This window comes from Aedes aegypti, chromosome 2, assembly GCF_002204515.2.
Source record: "Aedes aegypti strain LVP_AGWG chromosome 2, AaegL5.0 Primary Assembly, whole genome shotgun sequence".
Taxonomy (NCBI): Eukaryota; Metazoa; Arthropoda; class Insecta; order Diptera; family Culicidae; genus Aedes; species Aedes aegypti.
In genome coordinates, this window is record NC_035108.1 from 226,235,003 (window position 1) to 226,253,374 (window position 18,372).

General features: G+C 35.0%; 1 protein-coding gene and 1 long non-coding RNA gene across 6 annotated transcripts in view; one reads left to right on the forward strand and one right to left on the reverse strand.

Moving 5' to 3' along the window:
* Window positions 1-18,372, forward strand: part of LOC110676408 — a 62,706-nt gene that overhangs the window by 25,672 nt on the left and 18,662 nt on the right. For all 5 annotated transcript variants that reach the window (XM_021844196.1, XM_021844199.1, XM_021844198.1 and 2 more), the window contains 6 exons: window positions 3,853-5,310; window positions 5,822-6,090; window positions 6,157-6,400; window positions 16,265-16,452; window positions 16,523-16,724; window positions 16,801-17,051. In XM_021844196.1, the coding sequence (XP_021699888.1) occupies window positions 3,853-5,310; window positions 5,822-6,090; window positions 6,157-6,400; window positions 16,265-16,452; window positions 16,523-16,724; window positions 16,801-17,051 (2,612 nt within the window). The remainder of the gene's footprint in view (window positions 1-3,852; window positions 5,311-5,821; window positions 6,091-6,156; window positions 6,401-16,264; window positions 16,453-16,522; window positions 16,725-16,800; window positions 17,052-18,372) is intronic.
* The window catches only part of LOC110676409, a 50,379-nt gene continuing 48,464 nt past the window's right edge, over window positions 16,458-18,372 (reverse strand). The window contains exon 2 of the long non-coding RNA XR_002500354.1: window positions 16,458-17,010. This is a non-coding gene — a long non-coding RNA (uncharacterized LOC110676409). The remainder of the gene's footprint in view (window positions 17,011-18,372) is intronic.

Here is an 18,372-nt window from a genome sequence, read left to right on the forward strand (position 1 = left end):
GTAAATATAATTATCAACATTTTCCTGACATTCATCACTATCATCATCTGATAAAATTTCAAAAGTGTTAAGAGAAGCAATGTTATCTGAAGATTTCATAGCTTCAGCATAAGACATAAGGTTTTTGTTTTTAATTTTTTGATTAAATTTCGACTGATTCTCAATATAAACGACACTTTCATTTAAAGAATTGTGTTTATGTTTACAATAAATACAAACTTCAGATTGATTTTTACATGTGGAAGAATCGTGAAGTTCTCCACATTTCAAACATTTTTGCTTGTTTGAACAAAAATTAGAAGTGTGACCGAACAGAAGGCATCGATCACAGTGCATAAGCTTTGGATAATAAAGCCGCACGTGAAAAATAACATTATCAACCATTACGTAATCTGGAAATACAGATCCAGAAAACGTAATCTTGATACAATTAGAATGTACATATTTTGAATTGTTTCCATCAATGAATAATTTAGATAAGCGAACACAATCCAAAATCTTAGAAGAAATGGACTTGTTCTTAAATAAGCCTGAACCATGATTTCTTATGTCATCATAGTTCAAAGACTCATCATAAATAATTCCGTTTATTTCGCATGCATCACAAGGTGCGTACACACGATAGGAATTGAAAAAACAATATGGATTCTAAAAGAGCATTCGCATCATCGCGTGATCCAAAAACTACTCTTAATTTATCCAGAGAATTTTTTTTAATTTCCTTCACAGATTTATACTTTTTATAAATCTCTGAGGAAATAATCAACACATTTATAGGTTTCTCTTTTTTCCTGAAATAGACAACAAAGGGTCCAGAGAAACTAGAAGGGTAAACCTTCACTCGAAAAGATTTGGTCATTGAAGTGGTGGCAGAATGCACAGAATTCTCTTTTGATCCCCCCTCATCCCCATCAGTTTCCATAACGGAAACAAAAAGATCAATAAAACAACAAGATCAAATGTGAGATGAACAAAAGAAAACAAAAAAAAAGAAATAAATTAATAAAATAAAATTATACTCAAGGTTTTCCAGTGAGCCAAACTCCAGGGACGGAAAAAAGGGGGAAACTTGAATTCAAATAACTTGAACAGCAACTCTTCAAGCAACCACACTGAGAAAATCCATAAACCAACTCGTCAAAATCGGAAATCGAAGCCTCGGAAAATTCGAATCTGAAACGGGAAAAAAATTGACAAGCGAAGAAAAACAAACCTTTTAGCCAGGTCAAGGCCTACTTACCGAGTATGATTCTTGACACTTAATAAGCTTCGTCTAAAGCTCACATCAATAGATCGTTTGGGAAAAACGGGTCTCATTATAAATTATAAGTTGAAGGAAATTCGTACAAATATTTGAAGTTTATTCAAAATGTTCAATACATATCGACTACATTATCTACAATTCAATGGTTCAACGGTTCGACCATTATCTTGTTCTCTACAGAATTTCATAGGGTAAATACAATTGCTCACCTAGTTTTTGTAGCCTCGCTCAGTTTTTTTCTCAGCTTTCTGATGATTCAGAATCAGTGTATTTAATTGTCATCGAAACAGATAAAAAACAAACAACAAAGCAAGCTCGCTCACAACCGTTTGTTGCAACAATAGAAGTAATAAACCATAGAAGAAGAATGTCTCTGGCGTCGCAGTAGGAACATCTCTTGCTGGCGGAGATAGGCGGAGCTATAAATGTCAACGCGAAAATGTATGCAGTTTGACACTTATGTACCCAACATGTTTCTGAGCGAGAACAAAGGGAACACCAGCGACATTATTCTTCTATGGTTTATTATTTCTATTGTTGCAACTTTTGCGGATAGGGATACAATCAAAATCAAAATTGTTATGACAATCACAGGACACAACATTGCTGCGACCTTTTCAACTCGCGATTAATCATTTATTTTGAACACAAAACCAAATTTGTTTTATGGATGCTGTTCGATAATGTGTCAATGTTCACCAACACGGAGAAAGTTCTCGAAAAATGCAATGCGAACACTGCTACGCGAACACTGCTGATCGATCATTGTTATATTCTTTTCTAGTGATGATAAACTGATGTTGCGGAATAAAATTGTTGCAACATGAATAGGAGATGACAATGTCTTTGTTGCTGCGTGTTGGGTGACAATTAATTCACTGTTCAGAATTCAAAACGAGTGGTACGCTAATGGTGAAAAAACGGGTTTTCTAACAAAGTTTAAATTATCAGGATTTAGAACCATCGTAAGATCTAGTTACAGAACGTCATAATCGCTTAGAGGAATCACAAAACCATGTTTTTCTAGCTAGTGCCATCATGCGATGAAATTCCCAACTAACTAATGCGTAGTAGTAGCCTTATCTCTATTGCAAATCTACACCAAAGAAAGTACAATTTTATATACAGTTAACTCTCCCTTACTCGATATTCCATATCTCGATATCGAGTTAGAGAACCATAGTAAATGTTGGATTTCATGGCTACCTCGATGGTCCCTTGGATCGCATTTACACTGATTTTGTGTTCTATAACTCGATACCTCTCTAACTCGATGTTCCCTTGAATATCGAGTTAGGGAGAGTTGACTGTAGAACTCTTTCTGAGATATAAGCGTCCAAGGTTTCAACGCTGTTTTAGTCCTTTTTCACAATAATCCCTCACCGCGATGAACCATGCACCTTTTGAATATTCTATTTAGTAAAACTTAATTAAATTCGCTTCCTAAAACTGCAAAAAACTCGAAAATTTGTTCAAATTTGGTAAAGTTATTACGATTTGAATTTGGGGTCAATCTGACCCCAAAACACAGACAACGTAACTTTTTTTTCGCACAGACAGAAGGTTAATTTATGAAATAGATCTCTTGAAAGATTTGTATTGTCGCGGCGCCACCAAACCGGATTGCGCCAGTGTGATACGCGATGCGCCTCAACTCGCCGCTTCGCTTTTTTTAAATCAGTTTTATAGTGTGGCGCTGCATTCTTACGATGTTTGTAAACACAGCGCACTATTCAAATATTAGTCGCGATGCTTGGAGATTAGGAAAAAGAAATTAAAAAAAAAGTTTGTCCTTATTTCTGCCGGATCTATAATATTTCTTAGAAAAAAACATAACGTCGAAAAGATTTGCATGTGCGTCGCAACATTTATTAACTGAGAGCTTTCTTTGCCAAAGTTGCCATTTTCGCTTTCGTATATCGTGTGGCAAGACAATAATACTCTATGCCCAGGGAAGTCAAGGAAATTTCCATTACGGAAAGATACTGGACCGACCGGGAAACGAACCCAGACACCTTCAGCATTGCTTTGCTTAGTAGCCGCGGACTCTAACCACTCGGCTAAGGAAGGGCAGTATACTATACCATTTAAATCCACCAAATTGTGTATGCTTTGAAAGATACGCGTAACTCGACCTCAACTGTAAGGCCGTCTCCAGTGTCGTGTACTGCCGAGTCCAGTACACGACACTTAAGGCGGCCTTACAGTTGAGGTCGAAATACGCGTATCTGCCATAGGACCATTTAAATCCAATTTGATGGATTTAAATGGTATAGTACTAAATTTGGTTTTTATTTACTTATTGAAATATAACTAGTGATCTAGTGAGGACATTGGTTTTAATGAAATAGAACTTACTGGGAAACATTCTTCCCCAGATTGGAAACCCTAATTTTCTGCATTTAATGTTGTTTCTACGAATGACTTTTGGAGAAACGTAAAGTAGTAAAATTGAAAGAACGAGAAACATTGAAAAGAAGGAGATATTTGCTCATAATCTCATGTTTTGCAGAATAGTAACACGTAACTTTGTAACTAGAAAATAGGAAATACTCGTCATTAATCCCATTTGTTTTATATATTTCCAGACAACTTGAAAAAGTATCACAATCTACCAGAGGTGTCGTAATTATGTTGTGTGAATTGTCGGAAGCTCGTCGTATTCTAGCCGAAGCTCAACGAATGAGAATGCTCAATGGACATTTCATTTGGCTTTGGGCAGATACGACTACGACAACGGAATTCTACGATCCGATGCAAATGCCAATTGGTGTTTTTAGTAACGATGCTGAAGAAGATATCTCTATGCAGATAAATAATCCGTTCCATTCTGGTAAAATAGAACTTGAAGACGATTTTTATGATTCTACGGACATAATTCAACAGTCACATATTGCTGATCTCGTAGAACGAAAATTGGATTTCGAGTATTATGATCCAAAACATAAAAAAAATCGTACAAAATCTGAAAATGCAAACCGCTCCCACCACGCTGTTGAACTTCAGAGAAATATTTTGAATTTTAAAAATCTTGTTGGCAACAATAATAGAGGTGATAAAACTAAACGCTCCGTTGATAGTCAAGAGGATTTATATAGTGAAAATGTTAATTTATCCATTATCAGTCACTACCCCAAAAGTGAAGACCTAAAGGAACTCAAACGTACAAATAGTTTAGAGAAAAGTGACTATCTAAACCAATCTAATGGTGCTACCTACAGATTTACTATCGACCCACAAAAAAGAAATCAAAACCAAAAGAACAGTGTTCATATGAGCCGTAGTGATCTAGATAATTTATTTGATGTTGAGGAAAATCTAGCGGATTTAAAAATGAAACGTGCCAACAGTTTTCTAAGGCATTATAACGTATCACCGCATGTGTTGTTTCACCATTTCCAAGACTTCCCAGTAGGGCTGTTGGCGTTGCGACCAGTGATGATGAAAGTCGACCGTCACTTCATACGATCTGCTGTGCGATTATTTGCATCAACTTGGGCCAAGGTTGAACAAGAGGGAGATAGCGGCCGAAAATTTATGCGGAACCAAGAAAAACAACAATCGTCGAGTAGAAAAAATCAGCGAAACAATAAATCTACAAAGTACAAGCGTTCAGCGATGAGCATAATGGATCAAATCGATGTCATTTCTACGTTTAACAAAACAAAAAATGCCGTAGAAAACAAAGTTAACAATAGTACTATTCCAAATTATAACGAAGTTAATGTTACTGAATTATCTACTTATAACAATTCTGCGGAACTACAAAATCTGGATGGTAGTAAAACTGATCCACTCCTCAGTGGAGATCACGTTTACGAAACAAATTTCCAAAACTCAAGCAAAAGCAATACTACCGATAATAGCACCATAAAGCCAATCATAACGTCCAAACAAAAACGACAGCAAACCTGGTGGACTTCGAAAGGGAACAATGATCGTACGCGTGGTGGTGATCGCACAAAAGGCGGAGCTCCACAGTATCGCAATGGTTGTTATGGAACGGTTAGCCGAGGAGAACTGAAAAAAGCTGAACTATTTACAAGGTAATGCAGGTCTAATACTAGTTTCCACAACAAGGTGCCAAATGATGGTATTTACAGGGCAAGTCATAATATATCCAACAAGTTTGTTGAGCTGTATGGTCTAGTGCTGTAAAAATCAAGTTCTGCGCTGAGTTTCGTATTTTTTTAATTTATTTCGTATAACGTCTTGAAAATATTATATCAAGTTGTGCACAACAAAAATTGTCTATTTTTGGTAGGTAATCGTTTTAAATCTCAAAATGAAACTAGTTACGTAATAAACTCTTACTACAAATAAAGTTCGGTGCATGAAAGTAGTCCGTTTATGACGGATTGCGGTGATGAAAAACCGTCTATTACGTTGATAAATTGCAAAAAAAAAATTCATTTGCACCTTACTGATCCATAGTAGCAAACTCGCCAAGGGCGATAAGAACTATTCTAATCTCGATTTTACGGTACCTTCTAATGTTTTAAACTTATAAACTCTTATTTATTAAGTTCTTTCCTAATTTCAAATATTATTTTTCAGATATCTACAAGATGGTGCATCAAAAGGCCTAACGGGTCAGGCAATAATGGGTGGTTTGGTGGAAAAATCACTAATAACTCACTTTGAAGTTCTTAATCTAGTTCCTGTCACGAAACGTCCTATAGTTAAACATGAATCTCGTCAAGAATCACTCAGCAGCCGCATGGTGAATACTAGTTCAACAAAATGGCGTCGAGTTGGCTTTATATCCGGACGAAATGTTCACTTGGATACTATTGTATGGCCTAGTGGTGATATAGTGGTGACAGGTATTAACTTTTGTTCTGAAGCTTCTCTTATATGTCTTTGATTGATGTTTTTTTTGTCTTGTTCAGGGTTATTATCGAAGGCACGCTCTGTGTTTCGAGTGGTTGTGGCTGTAGCACCTCCCTTTGTTATGGAAACAGAACTTGGTGATCGAGAGCAGTGTCTACGCGGACTTTTGTGTTACAAAGTGTACATTACAGGAAGGCAAAACCTCACGAAGATGTTCAACAAGATTGAAATACAAAAACGCCGAAAAGATCTGGGAGAGGAAATAGAACCAGATGATGAAAGGTCTAAAAGATACATTTATAGGTAAGCTAGAGGTTCATTTCTCGCATAGTTCATTACAGGTTCATTTCTCCCACTTTTAACCAAGTATTCGTTGTGGTTTCAAATATAATTATTTAAAATCCAATCCATCACCATTGGGCGAAAGAGGATGATCGTTTCCTTATTATAACGTGTTCAGGGGGGGCTAACTCTGCAGCTGACTCTTCAGCATAAACTGAATGATAGTCGTAGTTAGCATTCCAGCCAGGGCTGTTAAGTTTCATAATAATAGAAATAATAAACCATAGAAGAATAATGTCGCTGGTCTTCCCTTTGTTCTCGCTCGGAAACATGTTGGGTACATAAGTGTCAAACTGCATATATTTTCGCGTTGACATTTATAGCCCCGCCTATCTCCGCCAGCAAAAGATGTTCCTACTGCGACGACAGCGACTCTTCTATGGTTTATTACTTCTATTTTCATGATCGACTTGCGACACTGACGAAACGAGTCTTCTCACTGTCACTAGGCGAGGCTATATTCCATGTGCTCACTTCGTCACGTCGCAATGACGGAGCTCTCACGAGAGCAATGTTGTTTTGCTATTAAAATTTCGATCTCGTTTTGGAGAACTCGGGAGGTAAATGTGTTTGATAAGTTGAGTGAATATCCTTCCATGACTCCAGTGATATAAATTGCAATTATACCTTTCTGTTTTTGTAGTGAACTTACATATCCTACTGCCCACTACATAACTCAGAATCCCTCACAGTCAACTAACTCCTGATTCTACATACGAATCTACGATTCGAATCCGACTCAAATTGGTTCGTCAAACGGATGTAGAATCGGAAACTAGTTGAGTAAGTCATTAAGAAATTCTGTACAATTAAATAAATAACGTACTGAAAAGTGCTACTTTTCGATACTGATATTAGTGCTGTAGGAAAAGTAGGCCGTTATGTTGTCCAGTCTATTAATAAAAAGTAGGCTGATTTGCAACGGAATTGCAAAAAATATTTTTTTCAACCAGTTTTGAGAAAAAAAATCAAGAATATTAAAGAAAAGAATCTCAAAAAAAGCAACATAGGTAGGGAGCCCGGATCCTCGACAATTTTGATTCATATATTCAACCATTTGTTGATGTTTGTCTTTTTCTACAAAATACGTGTATAACATTGTACAAGAATCTATATTATAGTTATGCATTACCACAGATAACAGATGTTTATGCTAGAACGAAAATTTTCCGAAAACATGTGTAAATATTCAAATTGAAACTCCTTGCAATCACTAGCACCGCCACACAGCGAATTGCGTCAATCAGTGGTGAATCTTAAAATATTTCATATTCACCACTGACATGGTCATGGAAACTTAGCGATGACAGCGCCACCACGATGTTGCTACTTGTGTTGCCATTCAAAATTACCATTAATTGGCTTACACAGTTCTACAATCGGACTTCAACATCTGTTATCTGTAGCATTACAAACCTTGCTTCTTCTAACAAAAGTTGAGACCCCGAGAATACAAAGAATATCTTCTTTTCGTTATTTTGTTCACCATCACTGTAGCTGGCTTATTGTCTTCTGATGCAGACCCACCAAGCATTGTTCGTCAAACAACTTTTAACACGTTCCAAACCTATTGACTTCGCAGCACCAATCTGGAGTTCGCCGGTTGGACTTCCGAAGTGCCGGCTCGGCTTCTATCTCGACTGTTTTTGAAAAGAGTCCGGAAGCAATTTCACCACAACGGATAATTTGTCAGTTCGAGCGCGCCAAAATCCTTCCGATTTGAAATGTGTTGGCGGTGCTTAAGGTGCAACAGTTTGCTTTTCATTAATGATAATCAATTTTGTAGTTTTGGGGGATATGAATCCCGTTCTGCCAGACAGAGATGAACTGAAAGTGTATCAACATGCCTGTTGTTAGCAAGCATATGATCCGATAGATCACCGAATGACCGATATGATATAAAACAGAAATATTTTCATTTCAACGATGGTTCAAACATAGATTGATTAGAAATCGCAACACATAAATAAAACAAAGTGAAATTGACATTACTCACACTACACTTTTTTTTCAATATTTTTTATAAATTCCATAATTTTAGTAATAAAAAATAAAACAAAAATATGTATAAGTAAAATGTACTAGTCTACGTCGGTTGACGAAAAATTAATAAATCAGTCCAGATCTTTCCCGATCCGTGCATCTAGCACTAAAATTTCACTAATTTTTCACGCACTCTGCACGAAATTTCGCGCCGTTTCAACTTGGTTGCCAGAACTGTTACGACCGATGTTGGATAATTATGGAATCTTTCGGATTTAGCTTTGGGAAAACACTTATTTACTTTGTACTAGTCAAATTCATACTGATAATTTATTAAGTCATTCGAGTACCAAGAGTGTAATGAGAACTGATTGCATGCACTCACTTTCACAGGGACCAGCTTCGGCAGGGCTTTTGTTGACGTTGTCGTTACAACGCTAGTGTATATGCTTGAAAATTCACTAATACGTAATCCAGAGAAAGTTTGTACACCGAAATGCGTCTAAAAGTAATTTCTCAAGATTGAGGACTACTTAAAAAAACATAAATTTTTCATTTTCAAGTAAGGATTGTTTATTTTATAAATTGAATGCTATATCTCTTTAATTTATTATCGAAATCACAATCGGTTCTCTGTAATCGTTCGAATAATATTGTAGGTATGTTCTTGTGATAAAAAAAAAAACAATAAAATAATTGAATAAGGAACAATTTTTTAAACGGTCGATTTTCGAAGGGTATCAAAATCAATGTTTATTAGAAGTTGGCAGAAAAATTCGGCAATCTTTTGTTTTTATTTTCAAAAAGCGCTTGTTCAACAAAAGCATCATCGATTAGAAACCTCCTGAAAAAAAAACAAGTAATTTTTAGTTTTTAAAACAATTTCTACCGATTTAAAAAAATAATGTTTTATATTCAAAGGCATCTGAAATGAGTAGAATCGATCGGTCAATATGCGTACATGTTTTTAAAAGTAGATATTTTTCAACAAAACGACCACGACTCACGATTTAGCTTCCGATTATACAAATATAGTTTCTTTAGTAATCTTAACTAATTTTGCCCACGCTTTTTACTTTTTTTTACTGGGAGAAAAGGAAGGTATTTCTGCAAATTTGGTCATGAATCATTAGAGTGAGCTAGTGTCAGAGATTGGTGGAATATGGTTGGTTGATTTAAAGCTCTACCTTCACTAGAGTAGTAAAGGATACGAACATACAATTTGTTCATAAAAATGAGGATTTTTTTATGCGACAAATCATGTTAAACTTTAAAACACAGCTTTTAATAAGGGTTTTTGAAAATTTGAAAGTTCCTCAACCAAAAGCATTTTGTTAGATCTTATGTTTTAATATGTAACATCGTAGAAAAGTAGTTGAACGATGAACAGAAAACTGATTACGATTGTATTAAAAAATATAAATGATATAACATTAACAAGGTGTCCACTTTATAAAATGAACAGTCCTTAAATTGAAGTTAGACGCCTTTTCGTATAAGGTACCGTCGGGCAAGTGGAATTTTCTTCTGTTCAGTTATGATTGTGAAATGATTCGACGACATTATAACTGCAACATTTACAATGATAGTTTTTACATCATGGGACAGTAGGGCAATTCAAATTTTAGAAATGTTTAAACATCCAATCTCCCATATGCTTTTTACCTTCTTTACCATAAAAATCGTGTTCTGTGAAATTTTCAGCTTTCTAGGTGGTGATTTAAAGGTGGCCCAAAGACAATGTAGGTTTATATGGAAATTACTATGGAGAAATTTTGAGAAATGTTCCAAACACGATAGTACTGTAATGCAAGTAGAAACTTATCATCCCATATTGTAAACTCATTCTTCAAACCTTAATGAAGCATATTGCTGAAGAAACAAATTCCTTTTGAGCTTATTTTGGTTTGGGATTTTAGTAGATATTTACTGGGCTATAATCCCATATTAAGCTAAATAATAGCAAACAAACTCATGAATATCTCTTCTGCTATCCGTCGGATTGAATTTCTCTCTTCAGCAAATTTCTTTATTATGGTTTGAAGAATGAGTTTTTACTATGGGATAATAAGTTTGTATTTACATTACAGCACTAGCGTGTTTGGGACATTTCTCAAAATTATCCATAGTCATTTTCATATAAACCTACATTGTCTTTCAGCCACCTTTAAATCACCACCTAGAAAGCTGAAATTTTCACAGAACTACTATTTTAATGATAATGATAGTAAGTAACATATGGGAGATTGGATTTTCAAACATTTTTAAATTTTTAACCACCCTAATGGGACAGCAATTGCATTTCTGCTCTGTAGAATTTACACCGCTCGTTATTTGTTTTTAAGAAAGTCAGATAACACTTCGGGAGAAATCATACGGAATCCTTCAATAAAATATTCAAAATCTGTTTTATGTAAATAGACCTATCTATACCCCATTTTTTATGTTTTGTACTAGCTTTACATAGACATTTCACGAGATTACCGTGTGTTCTCTTATATTGGAACTTTTCTATCAACGTATTCCTTTTAATCGGCTGTCTGGTGTAGATATATTAATATCGTAATGTTTGGCAACCTCATTTAGAGAAGTTCCATGATCATAGCTTTTAAAGCTTTGAGTATAGTGTTTCTTGCATTATCAGCACGTTCTGTTGTTCTATGATAATTGCGAATCTTGTATACCGTCAAGTCACCACCCAAGTAATCACAAGCATTAAGGTATTACCGTATTTTAACTTTAATTCAACGAGTGCAATGCATCATTGCTTTTATTCTGCAATATGCGTGCAATAATGCTTTAATCCCATTTTATGAATGCAATGTATCATTGCTTTATTGTTGCAATGAAATGTGCATTAATGGGTGATATACGGTCACCGCTCAATGCTTCATTGCATCATCTTACTCAGTGCTTCATCGCAAGAAAAACGGCAAGACTTCAATGCAGTATTTATCGTCGATCCTTCATTCACTCAGACAAATAGACTATATAAATACTTAAATATCCCTTATGAAAATTCGCCACAAGAAATCTGGTTGAAATTCGTGGATTTATCTTATGAGAAACCAGAATTTGAAAACAAAAAAAAAGTTGCATCAACCTGGAATTGAACCAAAAACCTTACGATTGATAGGCCCGTGCGTACACCACAGGTCTATCACCGACTCAATGTGGCAAAATGCTAAAACGATACATAAAGCGTGAAGATGAGCAACTGTTTTAGCCCCACACAATGAAAACAAAACAAAATCCCAACAGCAACAGAGCGACAGCCGCGGTAAACTTGAAAGTGCAACAGTCGTGCTCACCAACTTATTGCGCACTTCACCCCAAATTGAACTATCACGAAATTTGTAGAGTGCAGAAAAAGTGTGATAAGAGTGCACGCTTGCAACGGATCATCTCAACGTATTTGGTGCACTTGTTCCTTGAACCACAAGGAATAAGTGCACTAAACACATTATCATGATTCGACGTATCCCTGCTATCACACTTTGAGGGAGCTTACACACTTGTGATGGTCCAACTTAGAGAGAAATCGACAGTATTTGCCACCGGCAACGAAAGGGCGCTGCTTGAAGTTGCACAATTTCCCGGACAAGACATGCAGCATCCATAGTCCGGAGGATAGGCGCGGCGAGTCATCGAAAACATCTCACTTAATTTGGGTTCGAATCCCACCAATCATACAAAAAAAAAAGACAAGCAAATAAGTTCGTAAACAACACTGAGCTGACATCCAACGAACAAAAAAATACAATAATATTTTTGTGTTTCTATTTTTGATCTAAAAATAATGGTGCATTAAATACACTTTGGCTAAAGCTTTTATACGGTACAGACAGTAACTATACTTTAGCAATTGCCAACATAGAGCTAGGAAATGCAGCCGTATTTACACTTTAATAGCGCCCTTTTCCACCTTAATACTGCATTAATGAGACATGTAATGCAGTATGACTTTATATGCCATATTTTATAATAGCATATAAAGTGATATTGATCCAACTATATACAGCTGTACGGTTACTTGGGCAGTCACCGTGCGGCCTCCATTCACCGTGCACATATACAAATTCCAACAAAATATTCCTAAAATTTTCACAAACTTTTCTTTTGTCAGCAAAATGAGATAACACTGATGAAATGAAGCTGTTCTCGTCACAAAGCATTTTGAAAAACCTAGTTTATCTAGTCAAAATAATGTGAATTCTGTTTAATACATAATGGGATTTCTTAACACTCTTAGTATATACGCCAAAAATTCACATTTTTCATTTGAACGTTAGAGTATCATTTTTTTTTATAATTTCAACAAGTTTTTGCTGTAGATACTTCAAGTAAGATGTATTTCATCGTATGCACCATGAGATTTTAAGCAAATTATTTTTTGTATTGTTTTTCAGTTGAAACACAAATGCACGGTAAATGGACCCTTTTCAATATGTATGGTTCCTATTACCGTGCATTAGTGTAAAAGGCTTGAAATTATTGGGAAATATTAGATTTATTATTATGTCGTAATTTAACTACTTTACATATAGTTTTTGAGCGAATATGAAATGGCTTGGACAATACAGTCAAACCTCCTATAACGATTTTAATGAAAAAATAATGATGTAGCTACTTTTTCAACTTTCTGTGGTTTTTATTATAAAATAAGATTTGATTAGCCTTAAAAATGAGTGCGCACACTACTTGCAACATAGTTGCTCCACCAACAACGTTTTTTTTTTCAATATACGAAATTAAATCATGTCGAAATCTATACGCACGGTAAATGGTGCACCAACGTGCACGGTAAATGGTGACATAGAACGGTACGAGGCGACCTTATCATGACATGTGTAAACATAGTTTTTGAGTAATTATTATATAACAAATAATCACTAATTTTAGATTTTTCCCTGAATTATGGTATAACTTCACGCTTCGTAGTGGTATTCTAGTTGGCTTTGAATGATTTGGAAAAATTATATAATATTTTGAAGTGCAGATTTTTCTTAAATGCACGGTGAATGGTGGCTTGACGGTACTTATACAGCCATTCCATGAAAAACCGATCTAGTGGGTCACCGAATTCCGTGAAAATTAGCTATTTTGTTCCTTATCCGAAATAAGGATACACGTGTTTTTGGATTTTTTGATTAAAGTGACCATTTCCGAAATACAGTGACCAGAAAAATCGCGATTTTGCAAAATTTTTATTTAAAAAAAAAATATAACTTTTGAACCGTTTGACCGATTTTCAATCTTTTGGGACGAAATGAAAGCTTAAGATTTTGACTTTTCAGTTAAAATATAAAATTTTAGAAAAAATGTTTTTTACGTGAAAAAAACCAATAATTTCCGTTTTATCATGTTTTGAAGGCCTCGGGACCAAAGGGGCTATTGCTGTTCTCATTTTTTCTTGAAAGTTAAGAAAATTTTACGTTCACTGTCAAATTTTCAGCGATGTATGTTTTTTAGTTTTTGAGATATATATTTTTGAAAATAAAAAATCAGTCATTTTTCATCGGCACACACTGTAGGTCTCAGCGGAATAGATTTATTATTAAAAAAAAATCATAACTTTTGAACAGCTCAACCGATTTCCAATCTTTTTTAAGCTTAAGATTTCAACTTTTCAGACAAAATTGAAAAATCTGAAAAAAATGTACAAAAATATTATACAGGTCGGACTCGATTATCCGGAGTATCGATTTTTTTTTCACTCCGGATAATCGAATCCTCCGTATAATCGAATCACTAAGAAAAAAATTGAAATCTTCGATAAAAGAACTTAAATACAGGTCGGACTCGATTATCCGGAGACTCGATTATCCGGGGACTCGATTATCCGTGATTCGATTATCCGGAATTTTAGACTCGATTATCCGGAATTTGATTTTTGATGTTCTTGTTTTTCAATTTTTATGCATAAATCTGAGATAATTTGGCATTATATACAATATGAATGGTTTTGCAGTTTTGAACCGATTTAAGAAAAGAGGGGTTTTTGTGTATGATGGCCAAAAAAATCTTTTTCTTATAAAGACCCCTACTGTTCCTAGAAAAAATTTCTGGCTACGCCACCGCATCATATAAATAAAACAAAAAAAAAGATAAATTTAGGTTCTTTTATCGAAGATTTAATTTTTTTCTTAGTGATTCGATTATCCGGAAGATTCGATTATTCGGAGTGAAAAAAAAAATCGATACTCCGGATAATCGAGTCCGACCTGTATTATCTTTTTTTGTTGTTTAATTTATACGATGCGGTTATGTAGCCAGAAATTATTTCTAGGAACAGTAGGGGTCTTTACAAGAAAAAAAAAAATGGAACTGCATACACAAAACCCACTTTTTCAAACCCCCCTTCTTAAATACGTTCAATACTGCAAAACCATTCATACTGTATATTGCAATACCAAATTATTTTAGATTTATGCATAAAAATAGAAAAACAAAAACATCAAAAACCAAATTCCAGATAATCGAGTCTAAAATTCCGGATAATCGAATCCCGGATAATCGAGTCCCCGGATAATCGAGTCTCCGGATAATCGAGTCCGACCTGTATTACATGAAAAAATATAAAAAAATCTAGTTTTTTTAGAAATTTCCATTGATTTTAATGTAAAACATATATATTTTCAAAGTTTTATATTTTTTTCTGAAAAGTTGAAATTTTAAGCTTTAATTTCATAAAAAAAGATTGGAAATCGGTTGAGCTGTTCAAAAGTTATGATTTTTTTTAATAAAAAAATCTAATGCGCTGAGACCTACAGTGTGTGCCGATGAAAAATGACTGATTTTTTGTTTTCAAAAAAATATATCTCAAAAACTAAAAAAACATACATCGCTGAAAATTTGACAGTAAACGTAAAATTTTCTGAACTTTCAAGGAAAAATGAGAGCAGCAATAGCCCCTTTGGTCCCGAGGCCTTCAAAACACGAAAAAACGGAAATTATTGATTTTTTTATGTAAAAAAGCAATTTTTTGTGGAATTTAATATTTTTCCTAAAAAGTCAAAATCTTTAGCTTTCATTTCGTCGTAAAATATTAAAAATCGGTCAAACGGTTCAAAAGTTATAATTTTTTTGAAAATAAAAATTTTGCGAAATCGCGATTTTTCTGGTCACCCTAATTCGGAAATGATCACACTAATCAAAAAATCCAAAAACACGTGCATCCTTATTTCGGATAAGGAACAAAATAGCAAATTTTCACGGAGTTCGGTGACCCACTAGATCGTTTTTCCATGGAATGGCTATATAGCTACCTAATGAGAAAACACAAATTCAATGTCTAATGAGAAACTTTTTACTTGCCCCACGTGATTAGGGAATTTTGGATATAATTTGATTGAAATTTCACGATTAAATTTCGACTAAACCGATTTTTTCAACATGCTTGCAGTCTTCATAGAAAATTCTTCGTTTCTCTTATATGGCAAAATACAATAATATTCTAAACCTTCAAAAAATAACTTTTCCGCATCGAAAGTATTATAAACTCTAATGAAAAGTATTGTTATACACATAGATTTTGAATTCTGTGGTAAATTAAGCAAATAAATTGCCGTACAAGCTGGCAAACTTGCATGCAAGTTGGCTGAAATAGTCAATTTTCGCATTTTCAACAGTCAATATCTCAAAAACTAGACGTGCTATGATATTTCTGAAAACGGCAATGGATTCAGCGAGCCTTAATTGAGTGAATAGTGGTATTTTGGTGCTGGAGACAAAAACGTGTTCCGCAGTGTTATTTATGCTTTTGAAAACTCAAAAATCTATATGAAGCCTCTCGTTGCACAAATCGTTAATATATCTTAAGAATAACGATTTTCTTTTCAGCGCTAGATGTTGCTACGGGCTATCAATGGATTTGTTACAAAAGGTTGCATCAGACCTAGGGTTTGAATTCGATCTCTATATTGTTCATGATGGATTATTTGGACGTAGAACTTCAATGAAGAGCGGTTATCAAACCACACAACCGAAAAAGGATGTAAACAGAAGAGTAGAATTGTCTAAATTCGATGGTAAATTTATATAGCGATTGACTAATTGTTCAACTTTAATCAATATTTTTACTTGTTATAAAAAATACAGCACAATCTGGTAGAAGTTTAAAGCGTGGCTCTAAGTTGTCGCAGATTATCGAATTGAGTTTAAATCCACCAAAAGTCGTAACAGATCCACCATTAAAGATTGTACCGCTGTCCAAGATGCCGAAAATTCAATGGAATGGAATCATTGGTGATCTTGTTACTGGAAGCGCTGACATTACTTTTGCACCGTTGAGTGTTTCGCGGTATGTAACCTTTTAAAAGTTCTGTTTATAATAATTTACTATCTGTTCATTAATCATATGCAATCGATCTTTCCAGGGAGCGGGCTCAAGTAATAGATTTTAGCATTCCCTTTTTCCACGGTGGTGTGTCTTTGCTGGCAGCACCTCAAACAAATCCGGACGTACCATTATTAGCATTTCTGTTACCATTTTCTCCGGAACTGTGGATCGCTATCTTTACTTCACTGAATGTTACTGCCATCGCTGTCGCCATCTACGAGTGGTTGAGTCCATTCGGGCTAAATCCCTGGGGAAGACAGAGAAGCAAAAATTTCAGTATGTCGTCTGGTAAGTATTGCTGTTAATGATGATTTTGAGGAATTTTTTTTTATGGCTGTATCGGTCATACGACTCAAAGCTAAAGGAAGTCTGAAAACGATTTTTGCAAATGATAAAATGAATAGGTGGATAGGCGTCGCAAGGGAGCGACAAGATTGAAATTAAATTTAATTAGGTGGTGAAAATTGAGCAAGCCATCGGGGAACCAGTAAGCATCGAAGCGTCCAGTATTTTGCCTAGCTTCTCTACTGGCTGTGAGCTTTGCTACTATACTCAGACTTATTTTGAGATGTCTTGACAATAGGTCATGGAGTGGGTGACAAATATTGTTGAATAGTTTCAATATAGGTAATTTTTATGTTTTCAAGTTTTTTGAAAAAGGTCTTCCTTAGCCGAGTGGTTAGAGTCCGCGGTTACAAAGCATAGCCATGCTGAAGGTGTCTGGGTTTAATTCCCGGTCGGTCCAGGGTCTTTTCGTAATGGAAATTTCCTTGACATCCCTGGGCAAAGTGTATAATCGTACCTGCCACACGATATACTAATGCGAAAATGGCAACTTTGGCAAAGAAAGCTCTCAGCTAATAATTGTGGAAGTGCTCATAAGAACACTAAGCTGAGAAGCAGGCTCTGTCCCAGTGAGGACGTAATACCAAGAAGGAGAAGAAGCTTTTTTGAAAAATTCTCCCACAGACATCACGATTATTGGATTAGCAATACTTTTCAATTAAACCTTATTTATGCAGAAGGCCTATATTCAATCTGTTCAAAATCTTGCTTTTGATTTGATTACACCAAAATTTCCTTTTTCCCCACGTATTTGGTCGACTCTTCATCTCTTGCTTTTTATTTCATGACTCATTGTTACGTCAGGTTCGTCACCGCTTTTGTAATTTTGTAGATGACTTCATCGGTTTATTTCGGTGAAATTAACATTGAAAACGTAGCATTTACCAAACGTTTCGACCTACTAATAGATAAACATTTATTTCAAAAGAAAATTATAAAACAATCATTTTTAAAACTCACAATATAGACCTGACTCTCTTGATACTTTAAGACAAATTTCAAATAGCTATTGTTCGGAATATTAGTTAAAAGAGAGAACTCATAACATGTATTGCTGTGTGCGTTTGAAATGCAAATATTAAATGCGGGAACACCAAACGCGGTAAGATTTTTAACAAGAAAGGCGAAGTCAAAGATTGATTTTCTTTGCTAGGTTGGCGGTGATATGGATCATGGTTGCAAGTTCAGGTCCGCATACAATGGCCTGACAGATAAGTTAAAAGCACAAAAACAAAATGTACAAAACACCAACAAACTTACAACA